Source organism: Rhinopithecus roxellana, chromosome 3 (assembly GCF_007565055.1).
Source record: "Rhinopithecus roxellana isolate Shanxi Qingling chromosome 3, ASM756505v1, whole genome shotgun sequence".
Lineage (NCBI taxonomy): Eukaryota > Metazoa > Chordata > Mammalia > Primates > Cercopithecidae > Rhinopithecus > Rhinopithecus roxellana.
Genome location: NC_044551.1, coordinates 92,726,880 through 92,754,774, shown reverse-complemented (window position 1 = coordinate 92,754,774; position 27,895 = coordinate 92,726,880). Strand labels below are relative to the sequence as shown.

The 27,895-nt window shown below is 40.2% G+C and overlaps 1 protein-coding gene across 7 annotated transcripts in view; it reads left to right on the top strand.

Annotated features, from left to right (window-relative positions):
* The window catches only part of CTNND2 (catenin delta 2), a 943,187-nt gene that overhangs the window by 814,978 nt on the left and 100,314 nt on the right, over positions 1-27,895 (top strand). For 5 of the 7 annotated variants that reach the window (XM_010356592.2, XM_030927650.1, XM_010356588.2 and 2 more), the window contains 2 exons: positions 1,536-1,709; positions 17,437-17,587. In XM_010356592.2, the coding sequence (XP_010354894.1) occupies positions 1,536-1,709; positions 17,437-17,587 (325 nt within the window). Of the gene's footprint in view, positions 1-1,535; positions 1,710-16,328; positions 16,404-17,436; positions 17,588-27,895 lie in introns of all 7 variants that reach the window. The other 2 variants (XM_030927652.1, XM_030927649.1) reach the window with 1 other exon arrangement.

Below are 27,895 nucleotides of genomic sequence, written 5' to 3'. Positions count from 1 at the left end.
AATGACCTTTAATGGGATGTCGTTCATCTCTGAGCTTGACCCTTGATTTAAACTAAGCTGTATCATTATTGAGGAAAAGAAGACATGCAGTTTAGCTTGTTTCGGGAAATAAATAATGAAGTTTTTGAAACTCTTTGTATCAACAGCCATCTCTATCCACTTTTCTATTTTTATGTTGCAAGGATACAAAGTAAGCATGTATTTTCTTGCAGTAAAACTTTCAGAATTAAGGAACTTACATTCAGAAATATGGTTTTGTTTTTCATATTTATACACACACATATATATACATGCAGGTATATGTATGTACATAAAATATCTGCAAGTATGTTTAGCATGTGTCATTTACAGTGTATTTTTAAGTAATCATTCATAAACACTAATGAACTAAATATCTTCATTTTCTCACGCTAAAATTATAAAGAAATTGTTTTATTTTACTGTGATTTTTCTCAGAACTGAATATGTGTATTTTTTTCTAAAAGCATAGCATCTTTCATTTCTAACTTTATTATACTCTTTATTTTCACAAAAGACAAAGCCTTTGTGTAATCACAAATCAGAATCATTATTTTAATTTTTAGTATGTTTTAAATTGTAAGAGTGATAGAACAGGAAGTTTGAAATGTAGAGAAAAAGACATTGTATTAATAAATTTTTATGATAATTACAGGTGTTTTATGATGCATTTTACTTGGAATAATGTGCAAATCCCATACTACTTTGCATCCTGCTTTGATCATTTAACTTTTATTGTTATAATTTGTCCAAGTTGCCACATAGTCTTCATAAGTATCATTCTTAATGGTTGACTGGTATTCCTTTGTGCATGTAAGCCATAATTTCTAAATTATGGGTAATTAATTTTGTATTACACATTATCCTGTTATTCATTAGATTCAAATCAAAGCAAACTAAACTATCATGATTGCTCTAAGATCTAGATTTGCCTATAGCTCATGTCAATGTGTCTAATAAACCATAGCAGTTTTCTCTCTTTTATTGATTTTGTCATTTGTTAGATGCAACAATAGAACCCAATTTGTATGTATGTAACAAATTATATAGGAGTTTATCACATTAACGATTATGCACAAGCAGTGAGGGCATTTGATTGTTGGTAACTGTTAATGCAACCCCTGTAGTATGCTTACTATAAAATATGCTACTTTGATCTTTATCCTTCTTCCAACCTGCTCAATCAAAATTAAAATTAATTCATCTCTTCCCCTTCCTTCCTACAGCAACATGTTAGAATCATTCTTGAAGAGCTTATCCACTTCCTCTGCCAGTTACATTCTCTTGTGTGCATACGCCAACCCGCCCTCCACCCTCGATCCCAAGCTCTCGCTGGGCAGGAATGGCTTCCCCTTTTAGTGATCCCTGGACTGCTGATGCAGTAGCCTCCATGCAGTCTATGTTCAGCAAATGTGCTAATGCTCTGCTTGTGTTTTCACCTGTAATGGTTGAGGAAGGCAATGTTGGGAAGCATAAAGATATTAAAGATGTTTGCTCTCTTGTTTTTCTTCCACCAGTGGGATGGAGTAGGACCTCTTCCAGACTGTGCCGAACCACCAAAAGGGATCCAGATGCTGTGGCACCCATCAATAGTCAAACCCTACCTCACACTGCTCTCTGAGTGCTCAAATCCAGACACGCTGGAAGGGGCGGCAGGCGCCCTGCAGAACTTGGCTGCAGGGAGCTGGAAGGTATGGCCAGTTCATTACAATAAAAAGAAATCTGGAGTTATGAGCAGCTCCTCAGATATCAATACAAGTCCAGTTTTGAGAAATGCAATTCTAATAAAGATTTCTAGGATGTTAGAGAAAAAAACATTTATATTGAACTGTTTTACTTGGAAATGTATTCCTTTTAAAAATTTGTCTGAAAGGCTCAGGGGTCCTTAAAGATCACTATAAACAGAGAGGACTAGATGTGATTATAGTCACTGAAAATGCTGTGAAATGTTTTTCATTCTATTCGTGTAGCTGAGCTACTTTGTTTTCAGTGGAGATTGTGACAGGTTAACATTTTTTCAAAGCACTATCATTAACGGGTAAGGGAGTTAATACTCAAACAACTGTGTCAAACCCCATGTGAACACTTAGAATGTACCAGGTCCCAGTCCCAAAAGAGAAGAAAAGAACCCCTTATGTTTTTAAAGCATGGGCTTACAGAGAAGAATAGTACTGTTGGTTGACTTTGGCAAAAGTGTTAAATAGATTATTGGAGAGGAGATTAGAATGGCCTTTTTCTCTGAGTCCTTATAAACTGACGCTGTTCCTGATTGATTTTCATAACACTCATTTTGGGCAAAAAGAGATTCAGCATAGTAAGCAATTCCTGAGTCTGGTCACCAGTGCGCTAACTTGCTTTGTTGCATAAAAAAAGTGTGACCTCTTAGAAGAATGAGGGTGGGTGGGGAGAATACCAAGAAAGAAAGTTTGCACGTCTGCCATGCATGTTCCATTCATTTCATACTAAATCCTGGGGTGTGGCATATTCATCAATCACTCCTTTCCTTGCCATTTATTTTCATCCAAACCATGTGAACGTATACATACGGATACCGATAACGTTCAGAAGCTCAAAGCTGTAGATGTCACACACACACACCACACTCTGGTCTCAACATTATGTAACTACACCCTTCCCTTTGCTTATTCCTTTGGATGTCTGCCTTCTTGTCATTCTCTCTCTGTCATCCTTTGTTTCCATTGCTGCAGTCCAAGCTACAGAACTTCCTTCTTTCTCAAGTGCCATCCCAGCTCATGGGCCCCAGGCCCTGACAATTCTTCCTACAGAGTTGGCCACTGCCCCATGGCCAGACCCACTTCTTCTCCAAAGAGTCTTAGGAATGGACATAATTAGCCCTTTTCTACACCCTGTCCATAGGCAGCCCTAGAGTTGTACACATCTCTTGCTTGCAACCAGAGATTGGTAGAGAAAAGCTTCAAAAGCAGAGTTGTGCCAGGTAGACATCCGGAGCATAGTCTTAAAGGAGCAGAAAAGAGATACTGATGGAAATCACTTCCTGGAACAAGGCCTTACATCTTATGTCTCTCTAAATTTAGTGTGATCTAGGAAGCTTTGATTCAAATCATAATTCAAACCAAGGCGCTACCTTTTCTGAGCATGGTGAGCCTGGACAAACCACAGCATATCACTGTGTCTCAGATGTGTCATCTGCAGAGAAAATCAGGGCTGCCTCACTCTACATCATGCACATCAATCAGAACACTGGATGCAAGGATGGTAGTGAGATGTCATAGGCCAAGACACTGTATGTGCCCATGAGCACTCACATGCTCATGAGCTAAAGGACCCTACTCAGCTCCCCTGCCGTGCAGCACTAACTAGACAGGTACAGGGAAATGGGCTCTGGGCTTCAGGCATCAGCCTGGCTAAGACACAAAGATCTAGATGGTGGCAAATCAAGTGTGTCATCCTAAGATGTTGTTTCTCTCTCTCTCTCTCTCTCTCCCCCCCACCCCCGTCTCTCTCTTCTTTCTCTCTTCCTTTGCTTATTTTTTTTTTTTATCAGTTATCACTTTCCTTGAGAAATACTTATGTCATTATCATGTAATCATAACAACTTAAAAGTTGAGAAATATCTTTGGGCTCTAGAAGATTTTGAGTATAAGACTTCAACCTTTAAACTCTATATATTCCATATGTTCAAAAAGTAGAAATAGGAAAAATATATAAAAGAACAAACTCAAGCTTCTAGAATTAAAATATAATGCATCATATATACCATGGAATACTATGCATCCATAAAAAAGGATGAATTCATGTCCTTTGCAGGAACATGGATGGAGCTGGAAACCATCATTCTCAGCAAACTAACACAGGAACAGAAAACCAAATACCACATGTTCTCATTCATAAGTGGGAATTGAACAATGAGAACACATGGACACAGGGAGGGGAACATCACACACTGGGGCCTGGCAGGGGTCGGGGGCTAGGAGAGGCATAACATTAGGAGAAGTACCTAATGTAGATAAAGGTTGATGGGTGCAGCAAACCACCATGGTACGTGTATACCTATGTAACAAACCTGCACGTTCTGCACATGTATCCCAGAACTTGAAGTATAATAAATGTAATATAATATAGTATAATATAATATAACATAATATAATATACTTTAACAAAAACTATGTGGAATGAGATTAACAGCAGATTATAAGAGTACAGAATAAAAGATTAGTGAACTTGAAAACAGCAGTAGGAATGATCCAAAATGAAACACAAAGAAAAAAGAAGAAAAGAGGTATAGTGCATCAGTGAGCTTCAGGTGACCTCATATGTGTGTAAATGGAGTCCTCAAATGAGAAGAGAAAGAGAACAGAAAAAATATTTTTAAAAATAATGGTTGAAAATTTTCCAAATCTAATGAAAACTATGAACTCACAGATCTAAGCAGCTCAAGGAGCCCCCGGCACAGAAAACATGAAGAAACAATACCAAGGTGTCTTTTAATCATATTGTTCAAAATTAGTAACAAAGAAAAAAAAATCCTAAAAGCAGACAGATAAAAAGACATGTTAAAGTACAAAGAACTGCACCACATCTCAACACCAAATTTAAGGATCAGTGACACTAATCTTTCTTTCATACAATGATTCCTTCTGAGCTGCTAAGACTGTCCTCTGGAAGAGAATTTGGTCTGTACGCCCCTTATGGGCAGACCAAGCCCCATTTATCTCTTTCTAGCCCACGGCCTACCCCTGTGCTTGGCTGAGAGAAATAATTCAAATGTGAGCATTTATCTCAACTGCTATCTATGTCTACATGTCTTCCTTGAGGATCGCAGTGTTTTCTATTTATTAATGTCTACACTAGTCAATAAGAATTTAGTAGCACATATTATGTTCCAGGCCATCCTCAGATGGTCACATTTTATGATATTTTGATTCTTTGGTTCAGCTGGCAATATACTGTCAATACAATATAAAACTGATAGAAAGAAGTTATGAGAGAACCATTTTCTTTTCAGTGTTCAGACTGAACAATGTTTTGCAGGTTGCAGAGTTCAGTAGCAAAGGGCTAGTTCTGCAGTTCCTACTGTGCTGAGATTGCTGTCTAAGTTTCCAAGTTCTGTGTCTCAGGAGCACCCAGATCAGCTGCAAGAACTGCTTAGATAGGTGTGTAGAGTAAGAAAATGACAAGTTTAAAAAGAGTTTACTACTTTTATATTTTAAGATTCTATTCTACTTTACATAATGGGAATTATGGAAGAAGCATGATAATTCTTAAAATTTTCTGGCAATAGCATCTTACTGTTTCTAGCACAATTAATTTGCATTAGTTCAGCACAGTTATCCCACATATCCAGAGGGCATTTCTTTGTTAAATTTCTGTACTGCTAAGAGAGTAGAGACTACTAGGAAAAAGGCAGAAGAGTCTAGAATAGTCCAAGTCAGCATAAAAGAAGCTGTTCTGTCTTAGACAAAGGTTAACAATGACGACCAAGATTTCCCAGTCCATATTGGACTTCAATCAGCATGTTGAAAAATGCAAGAACTGGCCAGTTGCGGTGGTTCACACCTGTAATCTCAGCAGTTTGGGAGGCCGAAGTAGATGGATCACGAGGTCAAGACACCTGGTCCTGTCTCTATTAAAAACACAAAAATTAGCTGGGCATGGTGGCACGTGCCTGTAGTCCCAGCTACTCAGGAGGCTGAGGCAGGAGAATCGCTTGAACCTGGGAGGTGGAGATTGCAGTGAGCTGAGATCACGCCACTGCACTCCAGCTTGGTGACAGAGTGAGACTCTATCTCAAAAAAAAAAAAAAAAAAAAAAAGGAAGAACTCTTGTAAGGGGACACATAGACCATCATAAGGGGGGAGAGTAGATACTGTGGTGGCAAAGAGAAAAGACAGAGGAGTTGGAAAAACTGAGTTAAAGAATGCAAGAAAGAAAAACTGTCAGAGACCATTTAACGTCATGGCTGTTCCATCTATTCTGAGAGTCATGAAGTTGGCCCTCTCTCAGCAAGAAACTGTTATTACTAGTAATTTTAGAAGACAGAAAGCATTTGCGAAAGATTTCCATCCCAATGGTTAAAGTAGAATTTTGCCTCTTAGGATGTCAGTCTTGCTTATGAGAAGCACTGCTTCCCTAATAATTCTAGATACTGGGATAGTTCTCAGGCATGACAAGGGGCTGCTAAGGAATATTTGGGAGTAGTTATAAATATATATATATATATATATATATATACACACACACACACATGCATAAGAAATTTCATATCAAAATACAAATACGCACATGGGGATCAATCACATCATCATCTTTTGCATAATTAACTAATTTTCCGTATTTCATGAGACAAGCAAGTGGACAATTCTCAAGGAAGATTTGAGAAGATTGTCATTAAGCCAAGCAATGATAAATTATCGTAATTTCAAGAAGACAAAGGATGACTTGTCCAGAAACCAAACAGATAAATCTTTACTTTTAAAAAGATGATTTCAGAAAAAAATCTTGAATTATTAAAAGATTGAGTTAGGATACACAACAGCATATAGTGTTACCATCTGAACTCTAGAATTCAAAGAATGCATTTTTATAGCAACTGTTAAAATTTAGTGGTATTTCTTTAGTGTTCTTAACTTTTTATGACCCAACAAAAACAGAAATGTAGAGGTAAAATACTTTAATTTTGCACGGAGACGGCTTTTTATAGACCTCATCATCTAAAACAATAATTTCTCTTTATAGGAAGATCATGCACACTCTTTTTCTGTGACAAATTGACTAGCAAACTAGATATTCATAATGGCCCTAAACACTTTTTAAACTTTAAAACACTCATTACTTGGTTTATGAGCATCAGAAAAACATAATGTTATTATGGCAGAAGCAAAGTGATACATGTTTTTCATTGCCGACATGGGCTTCAGTTACCTTTTTCTCATTTATAGTACAATGATTTTGTTTGTTGCAGAATATTAAAACAATTGGATATAGAGCTTTGAAGATTTCCAAAATGTGAACGAATGTTCTTTTGACTCCCATTTATGAATTATTTCTATTGTACTTGAGCTTTATGAAAACCCAGGATTTGAACTGTAGAAATATATGTCTGTACTTGCTATGAAGTCAAACATTTTAAAATCTGTATACACTCAGTTTTCCTCCTAAAGTGTGACTCTTTTCAAAGCATCTGTTATTTGCCATTTATTTTAAAAATAAGACAGAACAAGAGTTACTTGGATGTTAATCTATTAATATTTAATGAGCTAACGTAATAGCAACATGGACTTAGTGAAGAAGGGAACAGAATCTCTGGCCATGTGCCCCAAATGAATAAAAATGTAGGAGAACTGGGAAACTGGAGACTTGTCCTTAGAGAGAGAGATAACAGCCTTGAGAAAGACCCTGAATGTAACTTAGTAGGTAGTGTATCACGTAAAAGTGAACCGGGGCAGATTAGTGGAATCCATCAAATGCAACTTAAGAATCATGGTTTATCGTCTAAGACAAAGTGACTTGTCTTTGTTCTAGTTAATGGTGTGATGCCAAGCTTTAGATTTAAATGTAAAGAAACAGAGTTTTGAAAGACTGATGAAAATGGAATGCGAAGCATCGTGCCTAATCAATTAGAAACTAGGCCAGTATAAACACAGAGGTGATCAGAGCACTCTGTCCAATCAGCAGTGTCCTGGAGACGGAACACTCGGATACAGGCAATGACCAGTCTGTTGCAGGACAAGGACAGACCCACTCTATGGAGCAGGAGACGGGAGGAGCATGGTCACAACCAAGTCACTGGTCCTAATCACAGGAATCAGTGATTTCTTCCCTATAAGACCCGGGAAGCAGTACTGATAGCAAAGATCACATCTATGTTGCAAATGTCATATGCATCCAAATTGATAAATGGAGAAAACCCATGTTTAATAGTTTTGCATTAATTTTAGTACTATCATTGGATGATCTGATTTCTAAAGTTCTAAATTACAGAACTTTAAAGTTGTAGAAGCAGCTGAACCAGAGGGATTTCCGCTTCCAGGCAAGATGCCAAGATGGAATGACAAGGTTCAACTTTACCTTTCTTCAAGGAAAAACAACAACAAAGAAAAGACATATGTGAAACATTGGGGTTTTTTAGTAAGACACTAGACATTAGTCAACAAAGGACAATGATCTCTGAAAGACAGGAAACAAAAGAAGGTGAGTCCTCTGATTGTCTCCGCTCACCACCTTGAGAGAGAGTTTCCAAGCCATGGCAAGAAGATTGAGGGACCTGGGAGATCTCAATCGACTCACTGTGTTGAGGAGATGGATCTGGGAATCTGGAGATATCAAAGTGATCGGAGTTCATAGGACAGAGTATCAAAGAGGAGAGACTCACACATAGAACCCTAGAGATGTGCAGAGGACTCCCCTTAAACATCAACAGAGAACTCTCAGCACATGTGTGTGAGGCAAATACCCAAGGCTGGGAAAGAAACACCTGAAGTTGTTAGGGAGAATGAAATTGGACATTCACATGGGGGTGCATATTGTGCATGTTCCCAAGAGCCAGAGAGGAAAATCTCATAATCCATGGGCCACTGGGGAGAATACTCAGTAGGGTCTTGCCTCAATACAGAGGAATCGTTAGCCCTGGACTAACCGTGCTGTAGTCTTTCCTATCAAATCTTAACTTAGACCCAAAAGGATCAACCGTTTCCAAGTAAATTAACTGCATCCTAGAACAAAGCTTTAAGATATCCGTAGGAATACAAAAACATTCAGCACCTAACAAATTAAAATTGAGAATGTCTGGCATACATCTGAAAACTATTCTGCAAGTAAATAGAAAATGCAATCCATAAAAAGGAGAAAAATCAATCAATCAAAACTAACTCAGAACTGACAGATGTTAAAATTATCAAATAGGCAGTTATTATAACTGTATTCCATGTGTTCAAAACATTTAAAAAGTTACACATGGGAAATGTATAAAAGACTCAAATAAAACCTCTGGAGTCTGAAATGCAGTGTCTGAAAGGAAAAATGCATAGGATGTGATTAACAGCACATTAAACATTGCAGAAGAAAAAAATCAGTGAAGACAATAGAAGCTATCCAGAATGAAACACAGGAAAAGAAAGAAAGGTACAGATCATCTGTGGGTGTCGACTGGCCTGATACAGATGTAGTTTGAGTACAGAAAGAAACAGAAAAAAAAATTTGAAAAAATAATGATTGAAAATTTCCCAAATCTAATGAAACTCATACATTCACAGATCAAAGCAGCTTAAACAACCTCAAGCACAAGGAATGTGAAGAAACAAAACCAAGGTGCATCAGAATCAAACTGCTCAAAGTCAGCAATAAAAAGATCTTCAAAGCATCCAGAGGAAGAAAAGACATGCTCCATACAAGATAAGGAAGACGGCAGATTTCTCATCAGCAACAATGCCAGCAAGAAGACAGGGAGGCATTATCTATTAAAAAAAAAAAAAAAAAAAAAAAAAACCAGCTGAACCTATTGGGCTCAATCATATATTAAATTATATTAAGCTGATTATTAGTTTGGTGTCTAGCAGACACAGACAATCCCTAAAGCGGTGGTCCCTAACATTTTGGCACCAGTAACCAGTTTCATGGAAAACAACTTTTCCGTGGGTCCGATGGGGTGAGGAATAGTTTTGGAATGAAACTGTTCCACCTCAGATCATCAGGCATTAGAGTCTCATAAGGAGCGTGCAACCTAGATCTTTCATATACACAGTTCACAATAGGGTTTGTGCTCCCATGAGAATCGAATGCTGCTGCAGATCTGACAGGAAGCGGAGCTCAGGCGGTAATCCTCGCTCACCCACCGCTCACCTCCTACCGTGCGGCCCAGTTCCTCACAGGAGTTAGGAACTCCAGGGGTTGGGGACTCCTGCCCTAATGGGAAGTCCTAGTCTGCCAATTGCACTGAGAGCATTAGTAAAACTACCTGTACATGAAACCCGTTTTCAGCCCAGTTTAAGACGTGGGCTAACCTGTCACCTGAGCAGTCACTTCACAGAGGAATTCTATCATGAAAACAGATGAATTGACATAGCATGATCAGTGCTATGGTAGCTCAAGACATGCCACCTCGATATTCTGTTCTTCAGTCCTGGAGACAAACAAGTATTCTATAAGTCCTGAGTCAAAGGTTCTAGCACCACACCAGGGACCCCAGAATGAAGGGATTTTTCTGACTTTAGAACACACTCCCAAAGGGGCATATAACCATTTTATTTATATTTATTTATTTATTTATTTATTTATTTTTATTTAGAGACAGAGGTTTGTTCTGTCACCCAGGCTTGTGTGCAGTGGTGGGATCTTGGCTCACTGCAACCTCCACCTCCCTCATTCAAGGGATTCTCCTGCCTCAGCCTCCCGAGGAGCTGGTATTACAGGAGCCTACAACAACGCCCAGCTGATTTTTGTATTTTTGGTAAAGATGGGGTTTTACCATATTGACCAGGCTGGTCTCCAACTCCTGGCCTCAAATGATCCACCCACCTTAGCCTCTGAAAGTGTTAGGATTACAGGCGTGAGCCACTGTGCCCAGCTGTGTGACCATTTTAAACCCTAGCAGTAGTTTTGTGGAAGTGGTTCGAATTTTTTGGCCCCATTAGTAATTTCAGTGGCTCTGATCCTTTTTGCATAGTTCCCCTCCATGCAGAATGCTGTTGTGAAATCATCAGACTTGATGCTGTAAATCAACCCGACATCTTTTTTCATCAGTTAAACATTTTAAAATCTCCAACTGTGGACCAAAAGAGACAAGACAATTGAGATAAATGGATGAAGATGACTTGGTCTCTTCCCTTACAATATGGTAAACATGTAAACAAAGCATCTACAAAATCCATTACAGATGCAGCTATAGGAGTACGTGCTGCCACAGGGCCATCCATGAGGTTATTTTTTCAATGATGTGGCAGAGGTGAGGAAGCACACTTCCAGCATTGCTTGTTAAAGCCTTAGGGCTAGGATTCCATGATTGGAAGTTTATTTTAGTACACTAGCATAGTATTATTTAGGAGAGTGCTAACTGCTGTAACAAAGAGACACCCAAATATACAAATGCCCAAGTGAGGTAAGTTATTTTCTCCTGATGTCACAGTTAAGAGCAGGTTAAGGCAGAAGTTCTCCTCCACAAATTAATTCACCCGTGCTGATAGCTGTTCTGCCATCTTCAATTTGTGACTTAGAAGACTGCTGTTGTCATCACTATCTACCAGCAGGAAGCAAAAAAAAAAAAACAGCAGCAAAAACATGAGTTCATAACAACATATGTTCTCTTATGAAAGTCAAGATCGCAGCTCTATGTCCCTTCTCCTAGGCTGGGCTCAGCTCCTAGCCTCTAGTACACAAATGTCTTCATAAACTCATCCCCTACCAAAAATCAATAATAATTTGCAGTAAGGTCATCTAAATCAAGATCCAAGAAAAATAAAATTCTGTCTCCTAAATAATTTGCTAATATATTTGATTTATACTATACTATTAGAAAAGAAAACACACTGTCTTAGTAAAGAAATAATTACACTGTAATTAACTTACTACCTAAGACTTCAGCAAAAACTTTGCCTTATAGTTGCAAGACTGAAAGGCTTCTCAACAGGGCCCCTCCAAACTGTGCCCTAAAGATAAATTTCAGATTTCTCCCTCCCCATAACCAAAAGAAAGAAATTGCTTAATATTCCAAAAATGGCATGTTTTCTGGTTCCAAAAGAAAATCATCAAGTCCCGATCACTTCACCCGTGAGACAATATGTTTAAAGAGAAAAAAAAAAAAAAAAAGCTATGTAGAGAAAAAGTTTTCTGTCTTAGTGCCTATTGACTTAGAACAAGAAACAACTGAATTAATTTTATTTTCCTAAATTGGATAAAAAATCCCCAAATCTTCCATGTCTGTGAACGCAGTGGCTCAGAGCCTGCACCTCTCAACCACCACTCTTGCTTAGAGGGTAACAGTGTGAGCAGTTTCATTTTGGACCTCCACTGTGGTCAGTTCCCCCTTCTCAATGGTGTATTCATGCATCACTGTTACTAAGAAACACACAGGGGCCTCTGAATAAGATCTGAGGCAGCCTGAGTCTCATACCATGCGCTGTCTGTCATTTCACAGGGTTGTATTTAGTTCCCAGAAGGCATTTCTAGATGCCAGTTGCACACAAGGATGACATCTCTAATATTTGATTACATTCACAGTGAAAACAAACAAAAAAACCTTTTCATGTTCAGAAAGTTGCCTTTTTTAAAGAAATTTTTTAATTGAAAATTACTGGTCCTTGAGATAGCTTGAGAATTGTGGAATGAGTGTGCTTCTTCCAGTCTCTTCAGTGAATGCTTCCTCTGGGTCACTTTTACTTGAGCTTGACCTTCTTTCTTTGTTCTTACTACAAAAGCACATCTAAATGCTCCCCCCCCACCAGGAAATTATCTTGCCTATACATTAATATTTTGAGCATTGCATAAACACATTGGCTAAAATTCAGTCTTTGCCCTAACTTGACTTACATTTTTAAAATTCAAAGAAACAACAACAAAAAACAGTAAACATGCAATAGTTGCCATTGCCTTAACCAAAATTTGTATTTATTAAATTGACTTATTTCTTTACTAACAGATTGGAATTCTTCACTAGTCATCTTGACTAGAGATACCAGTTTTCAAAATAGATTTTGAAATTTTGAAAACAAAGATATGTAAATCTATAATGTAACTCTGGATGTGAAGAGCCAACACCTGACTTCTGTGTCCATTGCAGAGTAACCCCATCGTTTGAAGGACCTTGTGCTAATACCACCCTATTATTTCATAAATCCTAGAGCAGGAACCAAGCACAGTTCTTTTCCAGCTGGGAGAATCTGATAATTCAAATAATAATCCATTCTAGAGACAATAATCTGGGGCATACAGCAAAAGCCATGTCATTTCCTAGTATTTTGTGCATTGTTTTTATAGTAAACTACTGGTAGAAATAAGACTAATTAAATAAGCTTTTCAGTGCAGGAGGTGTTTCCTACCCTCTTGTCATGGGAATGAGATACCCTGGTATCGTAAATAAATTCAGAAGCAAATTTAGGAATTGCATGCCATTTGTACCAAATTCATCGTATGTATTTTTCATTGGAAGAGTTTGGTTTTAAAATTTGACTTTACCTTGCTAAAAGAAAAAGTGAGGAAATGGCTAATTTGATAAAGAAAGTTAATGGACAAATGATCATGTAACTGACAGTCATTTAATTGCAGACTATACTTCTAACACAAGAGTACTTTTAGAATATAGAGAATTAATCAACAAATTCAGAATTTTAGCACTGTAATGGGTTCAGCCTCAGAAGAGAATATTTAGTACTTAAAGGAAAACACTGTCATTGTAATTTAGCAAATTATTAGGATTTCAATGAGGAAAAGTTAAATTATAGTATTAATCTCCCTTCAGGAACAAATCAGCCTTCACAGAATCACCTCAGTTTCAGCAAGGAGGAACTCTTTGGAAAAATTATGGCCATCAATTGTATTTATAACTGGGCTGGGATTTGTAAAAGTCAGATCCCTGGAAATCCACATTAGAATGAGGCAACCTGGCCTTAAAGGGTTAAAAGTTATTGACTTCTCTTTGTTACCAAATTCTCAATACATACAACTACGAATTTCATGGGACACAAACTTGTGTGCAAGTATCTTTGTTAATTCACTTCAGGTTCATCTCTGAGCCCTCATTTGCCTGATGCCAAAAAATAGAAAGGAAAGAAATGTGAATCTCAACATTTCTAGGCAAACCCAGTCAAATTCAGCTGTTTCCCAGTCCCATCAGGCTTCAAGCATGGCCACATTTATATTCTGCACCTTCATCCTCTCCTGCCTCTGCAGTTGATGCTAAACTTGGGGGTCTTACCAGTATAGTCCTGCACAGAGGATGAGGGTGCGATGTCCATTTTCTCAGTGTGGAATCGACTCTGTTCTATGCGGCCTCTTCTCCAGGATGTGGTGATTGGTGATTGGACCATCTCCGGTCCAGGGTCCTCTCTTGGCCCACACCTGCCTCCATCCTTTTTGAGCTCCTCTGAGATGCAACCACCTCCCCTCCTTAATCCAGAGATGCACTGTCTGCTCCCACCATGTGCTCCACTGATGTGTCTCCTCCCTCCTGGCCAAGTAACCCCTCTGCAGCCCTGGGTTCTTCATTTCTCCTCCTCAGCTAAGCTACACACCCCACCCATTCAAGACCACCCTCAGCGGCTACCCCTTGCCACACTCGGGCTACGCGAATCCTCCCAGCCCTCCCCAGCCCAGCAAGCCATGTCACTGTTCCTACCCTGTGGCCCCCATTCTGGGATGGTACAGGACACTTCACTGAGTCTTGCTCAGCCACTGCTGTCCTCCAAGAAGGGCAGCCGAGCTGTGGACTTTCCATTCTCCCATCTTCAAGGGGGGTGTCATACTCAGTTCCTTTATCCATGGAGGGGGGCTTGTCCAGGAGGACTCCAGGGATCAGGTTGCAGCCCCCACAGTGCTGCCACATCTCTTGCTTCCTCTCCAAACTGCATCCTTTATTTCCCCAGCATGGAGGCTCTGTATTGACTAGGGAGAGAGCAAATTATTTTCTCCCTGTTCTAATTCTCTTTCAAATATATTCCATCTTTTACCTTGATCTGTGCCTCCTAGCCTTAGACAATACATGCTTGCTGCTGCTTCTCTGTCCCATGCTGACAACACTTCTTTGGGTCAAATAATGGGCCGAGCCTCTCCCCGGGAAGAGGAGTGCAAAAGTTTTGTCCCATCACCTGCAAGGAGAAGGGATCCTTTCCTGACGCAAGCGAGAAATTCCAATTAGACATGACTTCTTGTATTGGACCTACTAAATCTGGGCAAATTGGTCTCCTTTGCTGTGACAATATTGGAAATCTTCTGTATACACACAAACATACACATAACTAACCTTTCAAAATGAAAGCTATTTTCTATGCCTCAACAATAAAAATATCAAATCTATTGTCTGGTTATCCTTTCTCCCTTAGGGAAAATACACCACTGCTCACCAATTTCTCATATCAAAAATGTGTTTCTATATCTCATACACATTTTTGGTCCTAAGTAGCCTCTTTTTGTTGTTATTGCTCTCAAATCAATTCCCAGCAAAGCTGAAGGATTCCCATTGTTCTCCAAATACCAAATCACCTTTTCATCCAGCACTGGGGGGTATGGCTAGTAGCTGGACTTCTAAGAAGGACAAAGTTATGTCCATTTATTCTTGGCTCATTTCAGATATGGCCAGGTTCTCCTCTGTGTCTGGAAGGATGGAGGGAAACGCTAGGTCATGTCTGGGAGACTAAGCATGAAGGATTACAGGAGAGGGGATGAGATGATGGTAGAGGGGGTATAATGTCAGCAGCATAAAAAAAGACAGATATGGAGTAACAGGACCCAGAGTCGAGTGCAGGTGACTGTGCAGGTTATTGAATATCTTTGTGGCTAAATTTCCCCATGTATAAAATAAAAATGCTGACCGCCCTGGAGTTTCAAGAATTAGAAGAGATCTCAAATATACAAGCCAGTCGCATGGGGCCTGCAAAGAAGTGGTGCTGGGGAAGAGATGAACTCACCTTCCTCAGTTCATCTCTTCCCTCCCAGGCTGAAGGCACATGCATCAGCCTGCCTAAGTTGCCAGGAATACCCCTGCCATCTCCCAGAAGGTCAAGAATATCTCCCCAATGTTGTTGTTGATGTTCCTTTTGCAATATGTCAATGTTGACCCCACACCCTGATTTGCATTCTCTTCCTTTTTCTAGCTTCTCTCCTTAGTTTTAGGGAAGATCCCAGGATTAAGTGGGCTGCATAAACTCAGATTTCCAGGCTTTTCCAAGCTGGGGGACTGGAGACTCAGCAGGGCACAAGAAGTAGGAGAGGCAGATGTGTCCAGAGGAAGTCATGTTTCAGCATGCCGGTTGAATGCATCGATGGAAATTGGCATTGTACCAGGAGAAAGGGCTTCCTCCCTGGGAAGGGATGTCAGTTCCAGATTCCCACATCCCAAGAAGCAGTTTGCAAACCTCAATGTTTTGTCATGTCTGACACTTCCTGACCTTCCACTTCTTTGCTCCCTAAGAGTGGAGCTGTCAAATAGATCGCCACAGCCAAGAGATGCTTTAGTGAGTTTTACCTGCTCCCCTCACCCCTCAAGGCTTCCTAGAGCTTGAGACACAAAGTAGGGGTGAGAGAAAAGCATACAGTGTGAGTTGATGGTGATAAGAAACTATGTGAATGTGACTTCTAATGTAGGACAGGATGAAGTTGTTTTTTTGATCTCATATTTCATGCAGGGCTGGGCTGAGGATGTGGCAGGCATGGCATATGCCCTACGTTCACTGCCAGAGGGGGCTCCCTGCCTGCCACAGGTGAGAGCCAGCTCTGGGGTGCCTGCCCCCATGGGGGAAGGGGGGCGGAGGGGACCTGGTGGGGGGACTGGGTGGGAAAGGACTGGTCCCCAGGAGGACCCCACCACAGAATCCACAACCTCATTGCGTGAATGTAATTTTCTCAAATCAAAATGAAATTGCAACAGGTAAAACCCTTACATTTGTTAATTTTTATATTGTACTCTCTTCTCCAGGATACTGTAGAAGAGTATACGTCATTCATACAAATGTCTGAAAATCTGGGCCTGCATTCTGTTAAGTGAATCAGAATGCTTTATCATCTAGATACTGCAAGGACATTTTAATATGACACATTACCTGTGTTCCATTAAGGCTGACGACCACCAACCCAAAACAAATTTAATGTCCTACTTTATAAAGAAGACATTGAATTATGGCCCTGAACATTATACAGTTTGACCTTAATGTTTTTTAAAAAACATTTTACCATGTGCACTCTTGCTTTTCAATGTCATATTTACATTTATCCACCCCGGCCTATTTCTGACTAGTGGACTCTTTATTGTTCAGCAAACGACTTATTGACAGCACGTTCAGCAACTCACCTGTGTGCCCCATCTCCAAATTCAAAGCTGTCTTTAGAAATCACTCCCACACAACCCATTCTCATTTTCTACTTTTTCAGGGTTCTTGTTTTATTTCTCTGAATGTCGCTGGCCACATCTGCTTGTCCCAAACTTCTGTATCTTGAAGAATCAAGTATTCACATCACGCAAATGGCTTTCAACTTCAAGTACTGAAAACAGTGTCACAAAAGAAACCTAGTGTGGTTCACTGATTAACCCTGAAATCTTTGTCCCCAAGTTGAAGGCAAAAAATACAGTTAAAAAGTTTAAATGCATGTCTAACAGATTCAACCCATTCTACAATAGGTCTTGGTAATTCAACCTTTTTGGCTCCTGTAAGCATCCGTCTGAAAACGCAAATGTACTATTTGCATGTCAGGTTTTCTCCCTGTCTCTAACGCCCTTCGCCTTCCCTGTTTTTGCAGTGGTCAGTATATATCCGAGCCGCTGTCCGAAAAGAGAAAGGCCTGCCCATCCTCGTGGAGCTGCTCCGAATAGACAACGACCGCGTGGTGTGCGCGGTGGCCACGGCGCTGCGGAACATGGCCTTGGACGTCAGAAATAAGGAACTCATCGGTATGTTCTCCCTGATTCACAGTGTCGCAGGTGTTCAGTGAAAATATTTTCTCTCGGGGTAGGTGTGGTTGAACCCATATGCACAGCCTATGCTTATACAGAAGCCGTGCATTTATTAGCAGCCTCATTGTTTCTGCTGTCCTTCTAGTTTAAATCCACTGCACTGATTCATCTTCTAGAATTTAGAGGAAAATGCGATGTTTGTTGACATTTCTAATCCTTGCAAATTAAAAAGGACCTCAGTGCTCAGCCCTTGATACCGTTTTCTCAATCCTCTGAACCTCTGCCAGGCTGGCTGTTTGTTTCCCATGCAGCGAACTGAGGAATTCTGATAGGATTACTTTTCTTCCCCTCTCTATTTTAAATTTATTTTAGATGAGACCATACTGGCCCTTTAATCCTATTCATTTAAGAAATTATCTCTCTTTAATTTGGTATTCAAGAAATACAGTGGATCTTTTATTAACAAGGCACAAAAGAGGTAACACATTCACCTGTCTATTCAACAAAACTCATGGCCTGCTTTGTTCCAGGCCTGTTCTAGGCCCAGACATTAAATCAATAAGCAAAACAGACAGGAAGCCCTGCCTGCCCTTGTGGAGTTTACATTCAAGAGAAGGAGATGTTCAAAAAGCAAACGAAACAAATGAATCACACAATGGAGCTGAGTAAAGGGTAATGAGTGAGACTGCGATTTTATTTGTAATTGACATGATATTCACATAACATATTGACCACTTTAAAGTCTACCATTTTAGTGGCATTTAGGATATTCATAATGTACAATCACCACCTGTATCAAGTTTCAAAACATTTTCATCACCCCAAAGGCAAACCCTGTACCCATTAGCAATCACTCTCCATCCCCCTTCTCCAGCCCCTGGCAACCATCAATATTCTCTCTTGTCTATGGATTTTCTTATTCTGGGTATTTGGTATAAATGGAATCATAGAACATATGACCTTTATGTCTGACTTTTTTCACTTAGCATAAGGATTGTGTTTCTTTAATGGTAAACTAGTTAAGTTATAAACATAGACATTCATGGACCACAAAGTGATACTATGATATACTGGCTGAGGGTCCCTAATCCAGAAGTCTAAAACCTGAAATGCTGCAGAATCCATAATTTTTTGAGTGCCAACAATTTGCTCCAATGAGCATTTCCAATTTTGAATTTTTAGATCAGGGATGTTCAACCAGTATTCTTAACTGGTGTGTATTCTGCAAATATTCCCAAATCCGAAAACATCAGACATCCGAAAACACTTCTGGTTCTAAGCATTTTGGATAAGGGATCCTCAACCTGAATGCATACAATGCGAACTAATTAAATCAAGCTGGTTAACATATTCATCTCCTGAAATAATTATCTTTTCTTTGGTGAGAACATTTGAAAATTTACTCTTAACAATTTTGAAATATAAAATACATTAACTCTAGTCACCTTGTTGCATAATAAGTCTTGTATTTAAATGTATTCTTCTTAAGTGAAACTTTGCACCCTTCCACCAACATCTCCCCATTCCTCTAACCTTCAGTCTCTCAAAAGCACCATTCTACCCTCTGCTTCTACAAAGCATTTGTGTGTGTGTGTGTGTGTGTGTGTGTGTGTGTGTGTGTGTGTGTGTGTGACAGGGTCTCACTGTGTTGCCCAGGCTGGAGTGCAGTGGCATAATCTTGACTTACTGTAACCTCCACCTCCCAAGTTCAAACAATTCTCCTGCCTCAGCCTCTCGAGTAGCTGGGATTACAGGCACGTGCCACCATGCCCAACTAATCTGTGTATTTTTTAGTAGAGGCGGGGTCTCACCATGTTGGCCAGGATGGTCTCGAACTCCTGATCTCAGGTAATCCACCCACCTCGGCCTCCCAAAGTGCTGGAATTACAGGCATGAGCCATCGGCACTCAGCCTATGCTTCTATTAATTCCTTTGTTTTAGATTCTACATTTAAGTGAGATCATGTTGGATGTGTACATATGTAAGTGGCTCATTTCACTTAGCATAATGTCCTCCAGGTTCATCCATGTTATTGTAAGGGACAGGATTCCCTTCCTTTCTATGGCTGAGGAGTATTCCCTTGTGTATATACCATATTTTCTTTATTCATTTATCCATTGATGGACACTTAGGTTGCTTCTGTACATAAACTATTGTGAATAATGCTGCAAAGAACATGAGAGCTATAAATGGTTCTGTGACATACTGATACCAGATCCTCTGGATATATACCCAGAAGTGGGATAACTGGATCACACAGTAATTCTATATTTAGCTTTTTGTAGAACCTATGTACAGTTTTCCTAATCAGTACAGTAATGGCTATACTAATTTACATTCCCACTAATAGCGTACAAGGGTTTCTCTTTCTCTTCATCCTCACCAACACTCGCTATCTTTTATCTTTTTTATAATAACCGTTCTGATAGATGTGAGGTGATCGCTTATTGTGGTTTGAATTTGCATTGCTTAGTGATATTGAACCTTTCTTCATATATCTGCTAGCCATTTGTATTTCTTCTTTTGAGTAATGTCTATTCATATCCTTTGCCCATGTTTTAATCAGGTTATTTGTTTTCTTGCTGTTGAATTGTTTGAATTCTTTATATATGATCGATATCAACCCATAATTATATTTTTGGTTACTAATAATATTTTCTCCCAATCTGTAGGTTGTCTCTTCATTCCATTATTTTTTTTTTCTGTGCAGAAGCTTTTTAGTTTGATGTAATCCCGTTTGTCTATCTTTTATTTTGTTGCATGAGCTTTTGGAGTCAAATCCAAAAACATTATTGCTCAGACCAGTGTCATATAGTTTTCCCCTATGTTTTCTCCTAGAATTTTTATAGTTTAGGTCTTATGTTTAAGTCTTGAATCCATTTTTAGTTGATTTTTGTATATAAAAGTCTAGTTTCATTCTTCCATATGTGGATATCCAGTTTAGGGTTGTGATTTTCAATGGGAGGTGAAGATAGGGGTGGTTGGGAAAGTAACACTAGAGACTCAAAGGAGGTGAGACAGGAAGCCATGCAGGTATTTGGGGGGAAAAGAATCCAAGTTAAAGGGGCAGCCTTTGCACACAGCCCCTGGAAAGGGAACTGGGAGCAGGTCAGTGGGCTCCAGGCCTTCAAGGGGCCTCGTGTACCTGGCAGGGTGAGTGGTAGGAACCAAGGTCAGAGAGGCCTTCTGATGCCTTCCTCTGTAGGTGGGAAGGTGCTAAGGCTAAGGCTGATTGATCTCCTGGAGAAAGATGAATCTACTGAAACCTCTCAGAGGATGACACAGTCCCCGCAGGCCATTGTTCTGGCTGGTAGGCATCTGGTATTAAGGATATGATTTATGTAGGGTCACTAGTCCAATGACAGCATGAAATCCGGCAGCCTGGATACAGGGAACAGGTGTCAGTAGGCAGCATCCAGAGGCTCAGCAGAAGGGAGCTGTACCAACCTCTGTGGCAAGGGTACAGGTGATCTCGGGAACTGGGAGAAATTAGGTGACAATAGACAGAGAGCTCAAGATTCCATTCCTGGGGCAACTGGAAGACCAAGTGTGGCTCCAAGTTGCAGGCAAAATGTTTCTATAGTTACATGGTTGTTCTTCCCCTATCCAAATTACAGAGAGTGATATATTAAGCCTTTTATGACCTGAGAAGCAGCCACTTTTTCTCCTGCCATTTCACAATAGCCATCATATCCTCCAAGAATAACCATAGTATTTGCAGGTCTTCAGTCATTTATTTATTCACTGCAAGACCAGACTGCAAATCGGTGTCTAATAGATTCACCATACTTGTAATACATTATACAGCAGGAAATAAGCTTGCAACTTGCTCTTTACACTTAGTTTGCATTGAATGTAAGTGTTATCTGTGAATTTTGTAGATTTGGTATATCTAAAGTAAGTAGGTCGTTAGCTCCAAAGGTCAAGATACTCTTCCCATATACTTTTTTTTTTCATTGCACAGTTGTTTCAGACAGGACAGCACTGGGGTTCCCAATAAAATCCTATCCCTTCTCAAGAAAACTGAGAAAAAGTTCAATAGCTAATCAGTCTACTGCCTGGATACTAACTACTAGGTATTGTGTATTGTGTGTTTGTGTGTGTGTGTGTTTTTTTTTTTTTTTTTTTTTTTTTTTTGGTGGATTACAATATAACAAAATAGTGAACTGTTGATTGGTTTGCCAGCTCCTAGGCATCTCTTCTTTCTCAAAAGCCAGTTATCTAGTCTTCTCTCAGAGACAGGAACATTTAGACCACTATACTGCCTGTGTTCAACTAAACCTTTACTATCAAATGTCACCAGACAGAAAATGAAGCCAGTCATTTAAAAGTAGAAGGAAAAATATCTAAGTCACAGGTTTATGAAATCAGTACATTTTTTTTCTTGACTGAGAAGAGCAGAATTTAGCAAGAACAACATTGGATTGTATTTAAGAGAGAGGAAATGTGACTTTTACTAACTATTTTACCTTAAATGCTGTACCCAAGTGGTTTTTGTAGGAAGATGGTATATAGAACTTCATACACAGAAGAAAGCTGCAGTGACTTTGAATGAAGAACAGTGAAAGGTTAATCTTGGACCTCCTCTCCTCTCCTGTCTGTCACCTCTCACAGAAGGCTAGGGTGACATCATATGGTTTCATGACATTGAAGATCATCTGTATTCTGGTTACTCCAAACAGGTATCTCCGGCATGAACCTCAGATCCTGTGTTCAGTGTCTGTCTGCTCATCCTCTCCACTGGATGTCTTATGAGTGTCTTAAATATAGCATGTCCACAACCAAGGTCTCTCCCAGACCTGACCCTTCCACAGTCTTCCCCCAGAAAATGACCAGTTATTCTTGCAGGGGCCCAGGACAGACACCTTGGCACCCTCTTTGACTCATGCAATCCACCTCATACCTAATCTGTCAACAAATCTGGTTGTCCTTCTGAGTTTTCCCAATCTCCGACACTTCTTTTCATCTTCATTGCTTTCTCTCTGGTCCAAAACTCCCATCATCTCTCTCCTGGCTTATTCCTGTGCCCCCCCTTACCTAGTCTCCCTATGCTTCCTTCACCTTAGATGGTCTCCTATTGCAGTGGCAACCAGATCATCCTGTTGAAACCTTAGTCAGAGCATGTTACTCCTCCACACCAAACCCTCCTCATCTCAGTGTAAAATCAAGTCTTTTCAGGGCAGATGTGGAAGCTCCCTATGACCTCTCCAACCCCACCTAGTCCTCTTAAAATCAATAAATTTTCTTCGGTCACTGGTTGACTGTGATTCCTGTATTACATGCTCTGAGATCCTGCCTCAGGGAATTTAAAGTTGCTGCTTCCTTTGCCTGGAGTCTCTTCCTCTTGGCGTTTATGCAGCTCAGTCCTCACTTCACTCACGTCTTTCCCAGAGAAGCTTTTCTGGCCACCATACTTAAAATCTTACCCTCAGCTCCTTTCCCTGCTTAATTTTCTCCACAGCCCCAATTACCTTCTAATAAACGTATTACTTATTCATCTTGGTTTTTTTTTCCCATCTTTCTCCACTGTAAGGTAAGCCTGTTAAGAGCAGAGAGTTCTCTTGTTTCTTTGCTGGCATATCTCATGTGCCTAGAACAATGTCCAATCCATAGTAGGGACTTAATAAATATTTGCTGGAAAAAAAGTGACTGAAACAAATATTTCCTGCCTGGTCATCATCTTAAAATGACCCCCAAGTCAGCAAAACATTAAGGAAATTAAATAAAACATTAACTTTAAAAAGGGGTTTTCTATTTAAAAAGCCAAGAATTAAACAGGCAGTTTGTTTTCCCCATAAATTTACTAGATGCATGCAGACATTCAGGATTTCAGAAAGAATCCAGTTCTTTTCCATCATTGGTTCTGGATTTTCAGTTTAAAACAGAATTCTTCTTAGATCATTCTTTTAGTTAGAGGTTGGGGGAGACAGGCTACCACAGTTGCAACTAAGGAATCGTTCATCTTTCTTAGACTCCATTATCAGGGAAACTCTAAATAGGCTATTGAACAATAATCACGCTATCCCATGAGGTCTAATGAGAATCATACAGTAGCATTAGCAGAATGTAACACGCTTTGCCTCTCCCTTGGCTTTCTATTTGGGCTATTTCCACAGTTATGTGTCTGTCTCTGGGAACCAGCGATAAGTACGCTATAGATAGATCTTTGTTTTCTTCCTACTGGCATGGAATAGTAGCCAAGGTTAATGCACATCCATACATTTCTTTGCAACCTTCAAAAAATGTTAATTATCCTTCTGAGTATGGAAGGTTTAAAAAAGGAATGATAATAATTAGCTTCAGTGAAAAGAGCAAACAATATTGTATTGCTTCAACAAAAAGTTTAGCAAAATGCCACCCATTTCAGCACGTGGACAGTTCCTGGTGTAGATGGCAGACCTTTATTTTAGGCAAATCCCATCCTCTCTGCCAACAAACAAACTCAAAGAAGCCAACACTTAAAGCATACATGAGCCTGCATTTACTACCTGCCATCACCATTCAATGCCCACCTTGCAGTGGCCTTTCCTGATAAAGGCTACTCCCTGCACCCAGAGATGAAGTGGGCAGCACCTATTTGATAAGAAACCTTCTCGCTTATTTTGGATTTCCATCGTGTGAATTTTATCCTCACATTGTCTCTTATGTTTTTTTGTGTATGCATGTCTTCCCCAAAGGAAACAATAAGCAGGCATCAGGTGATGTATTTATTTTTATGTCTGAGAGTGTCTAGCACTTTGCTATTCTCATAACAAGCACTCGGTATGTAGTTGATGAATGAATTAACTGGTGGATAAATAACACAGTGTATTTATTCAAAGAGCAGATCTGGAGGAGGTCTGGGGAATCCAAATAGAGGAAGGGGTAGGGGGATGTCCGTGTCTGTCTCTTTCTACGGTGTCCAGGGAACAGAGGAAAGAAATACAGCTTAGATGCTCTCTCAAATCCAGACTCTAATCAAACTCATTCTGCTGCCACTGTGGAAGAGGCTTGAGATTGGGAAGGAAATAGTAATGCTTTCTGTGTGCGATTCAATCACTGCCAAAGCTTCGTGTTGGCGGGGCCACTGCATCCCTGCGGGTACTGGCAGAGCTCGCAGAGCCCTTCCCCTGACTGCCCTGGTGGTGGCGGCTTGCCACAGTTTCCAGCAGGCGAGCCAGGGCTGGGATGCTGCGAGCATCCTCTCAGCACCCTCCTGAGGCTGAAGAGAAGGGCCTATCCTCTGTGTCGTGAGCCTGGCCCTTTCCCAGTTTGCCATCATCCTTTGGCCTCATCCTCCTGTGCTTTGCAGGACTGTTTCCCTACATTCTGCTCCCATTGGGATGGCTGCTTCACCACATTGGGGAGGATGTGTATGAATCTTCCTTTGACTGACACCCTCATATGTTCCTATTCTATAATCCACTTTTCACATTGGGCTTTCTTTTCACTTTACCAACTAGCTGAGCTTCTGTCCAGGCAATGCCCTCTCTCCCCATTCCAACCTCAAAAGGAGCACAAGACAGGATCTGACCTTCTCTGGAGTCAGGATAGGACCATTTCCTAGGGGGAATCTGCTGCTTCCCAAACACAGGCATCCACCAGGAGAGATGGAAGGGAAGGGCACTACACAGCGCCCCCCTGTATAGCAAGCAGCACACAACTCATGATTTTCCACGTGAATGAAATGAGGAACAAAATAAGGGTAGTTTCTTGCCTGGGAGTTTTTTCTTTTTTAAGTAGTAAAAATCATTGCTATTCCTTTCCCCACATGGGTCTTTAGATCATCCTTTTCTTTCATTTGGGGGGTTAAGGAGGTCAGGAGTGGGCAGGGGGAATTAGGGCCATCCTTTCAAGCTTCCTTTACTTGCCAAAATGTTTTAAATATTCAAATAAAAGATTTGATCTGCACATTGTAAAGACTGTTTCTGGACAAAGATTCCTGGTGATATTTAAAGAACAACATAAAAATGTTCTGTCTTTGAGTGAAAATAAAGACGGAATAAAGAAAATGCTGATACCCATAGAATTACAATACTCCTTCCTCCATGCCAGGTCTTTACTTAGTGAGAAATGTGTTTTCCTTTGGAGAACTGGAGTGAGGGGTGGGGAGAACAGGGAAAATCTTCCTTATATCAATACTGTCCTGAATGTTAGATATAAAGCTTTATAAAGATTTTCTTTTATTTACTCATCTCGCAACGGAACCTGGGAATTCTAAACCTGGAAACACTGCTCTTCATCGAAGCTTTGAGATACCTGTTAACCAAACCCTCGATGACCAGAGCATGAGCTGGGGAATGAACAGATCCTGATAGCCATGTCTCCACTTCCATGACAAACGGTTACAAATGATACTCAGGACATCATTCCTCAAAGTCGGTCTAAATTCCGCAATCTAGGATTGAAACGCACCCGAGTCAGTATCCTCTCCGTGCTCACAGTATCACATTGCATCCCCATTGTCTGCTGGCAAAACTGAAAAACAGAGGGCTCTAAAAAACATTTAGATTGCTATCACTTAAAATGGTTGCCTCTGTGTTTTATTATTTTGCATCGCATGCTAATGACTGGCACGTGACAAAACACTCTGGGATATGGGCACTCCATTCAGGGGAACAGACTCTTGAGGGTCACTGATCACCACAGGCACCATCTTTACTTGTGTTCTTGAGCCTGGACAAATCCCACCTCCGTCCAGGGAAAGCTACAAGGCTGTGGAAATGCCAGTGCAACCCAGGAAGGCAACATGCTGTTTTTAGTACTGGAAATATGTAAGTTCACTTTATTAAGTAGATATGAGGAAATTTTAGAGACACATCTTCTCTGCTTTTTGAAACATGTTTCTTCAGACCCAGACAGATGTCGTTTTAATTAGAACACTTGCAATTTCAATTAGTATTTTAAAAAGAAACCTGATTTCTTAGGCAAGGTGATTTGTTGGAGCTCTCTCTGCTTCTCTGCTGGATTGTTTTAATAACTTGATTTCACAAGCCACATTTTAGGCAGAAGGCAAGCTCTGTACTTTGGCTCGAACATTGTATCTTCAGATTAGGTGCCTATTGCAGCTCCCATCTCCTAAACCCCAGAACCTAATTTCATGAAGGCTGCCTCCCTTTTCGGTGAAGCCATGGGTTCTTTGTTAATTAACTTGGGACACCTGTTAGGGAATTTTGGCAGCTGGGTCTGGAAGATAAGAATTCCTTAAAAGGGAACTTGTAAATAAATTGAAAAGCCAATAATTATTTTATTAAATAATAATTAATGATTTGTCCCTTGGATATATTCCATGTGGGAAAAAAGGCAAAATTGAAACATTTCCAGTTGATTCAAATTTAGGACTTCTGCCCAAAGGCTTAGAGACCTCAAAGAAAGAGAGCAAGAGAGGGAGAGCTGACCTAACTTTATCTGGACTGTTTAGGTATTCATTTTATGCCTGGCCAAACAGTTTCCGAAGAAAAGCTTTAGAGAACAGGATGCATGAGAAATGAAATGGCTCTCCTCAAATACCACAACCAAATCTTGAGAATATAAAAATAGAAAAGAGACTTTCACAGGATAATGTTTTTACATTGAATTCCCTTCTATGTGTGGACTGCTATCTTCTCTCCTTGTTGAAAACAAAAGTCTCAATCAGGTGGAAAGAAATTATTATTTTTACTCTTGAATACTAAAAAGTAATGGATTAGAAAAGAGTTTAAAAGTTTAAAGATGAATTCTCTTTAACTTGTCCTGGCTGATGTTTGATTATATTTGTTATACTGGATCTCAAAAAATTACGGAGCAGACAAGGATGGCTGTAATTGGGTTTCAGCTAAAAGGAAGGCTCCAGGCTGGTGCCATCAATCAGATGGGCCAGTGGTGCTGCCCTGGGGGGCACATAAGGCAGAAGAGAAGGAGGCAGACAGCAGGGAGGGGACACCAGTCTAGCAGGAAGGGCACCGCAAGTCCTCCGGGCATACACCAGGAAACCAGGAAGGAGACAGAAGCCTAGAGATGCAGCCCCGCCAGTGTCTGGGCAGCCTGAGGCCGGATGAGGGATGCTGGTCTGTGACCTGGCACAAGCAGTAGGCACAGATTCTGCTCCCCAACCGATTGCCTGAAGAAGAAAAAAGCTCATGTTGTTCATCCTGCCAGACTCCAGTCAAAGGGACATTGAGTGAGAGAATCAAGCAATTCCCAACAGCTCCTCATGAAAATGTCCTGAAAGTTCATTCAAGAAAATTAGCTGAAATTCAGACATTGTTTCTCTCATAACCAGAAAGTTCATAACAATGCACTGTCCATTTGGGAAGCTTGGTTTTTTTAAGTTAAAACAAAATTTTC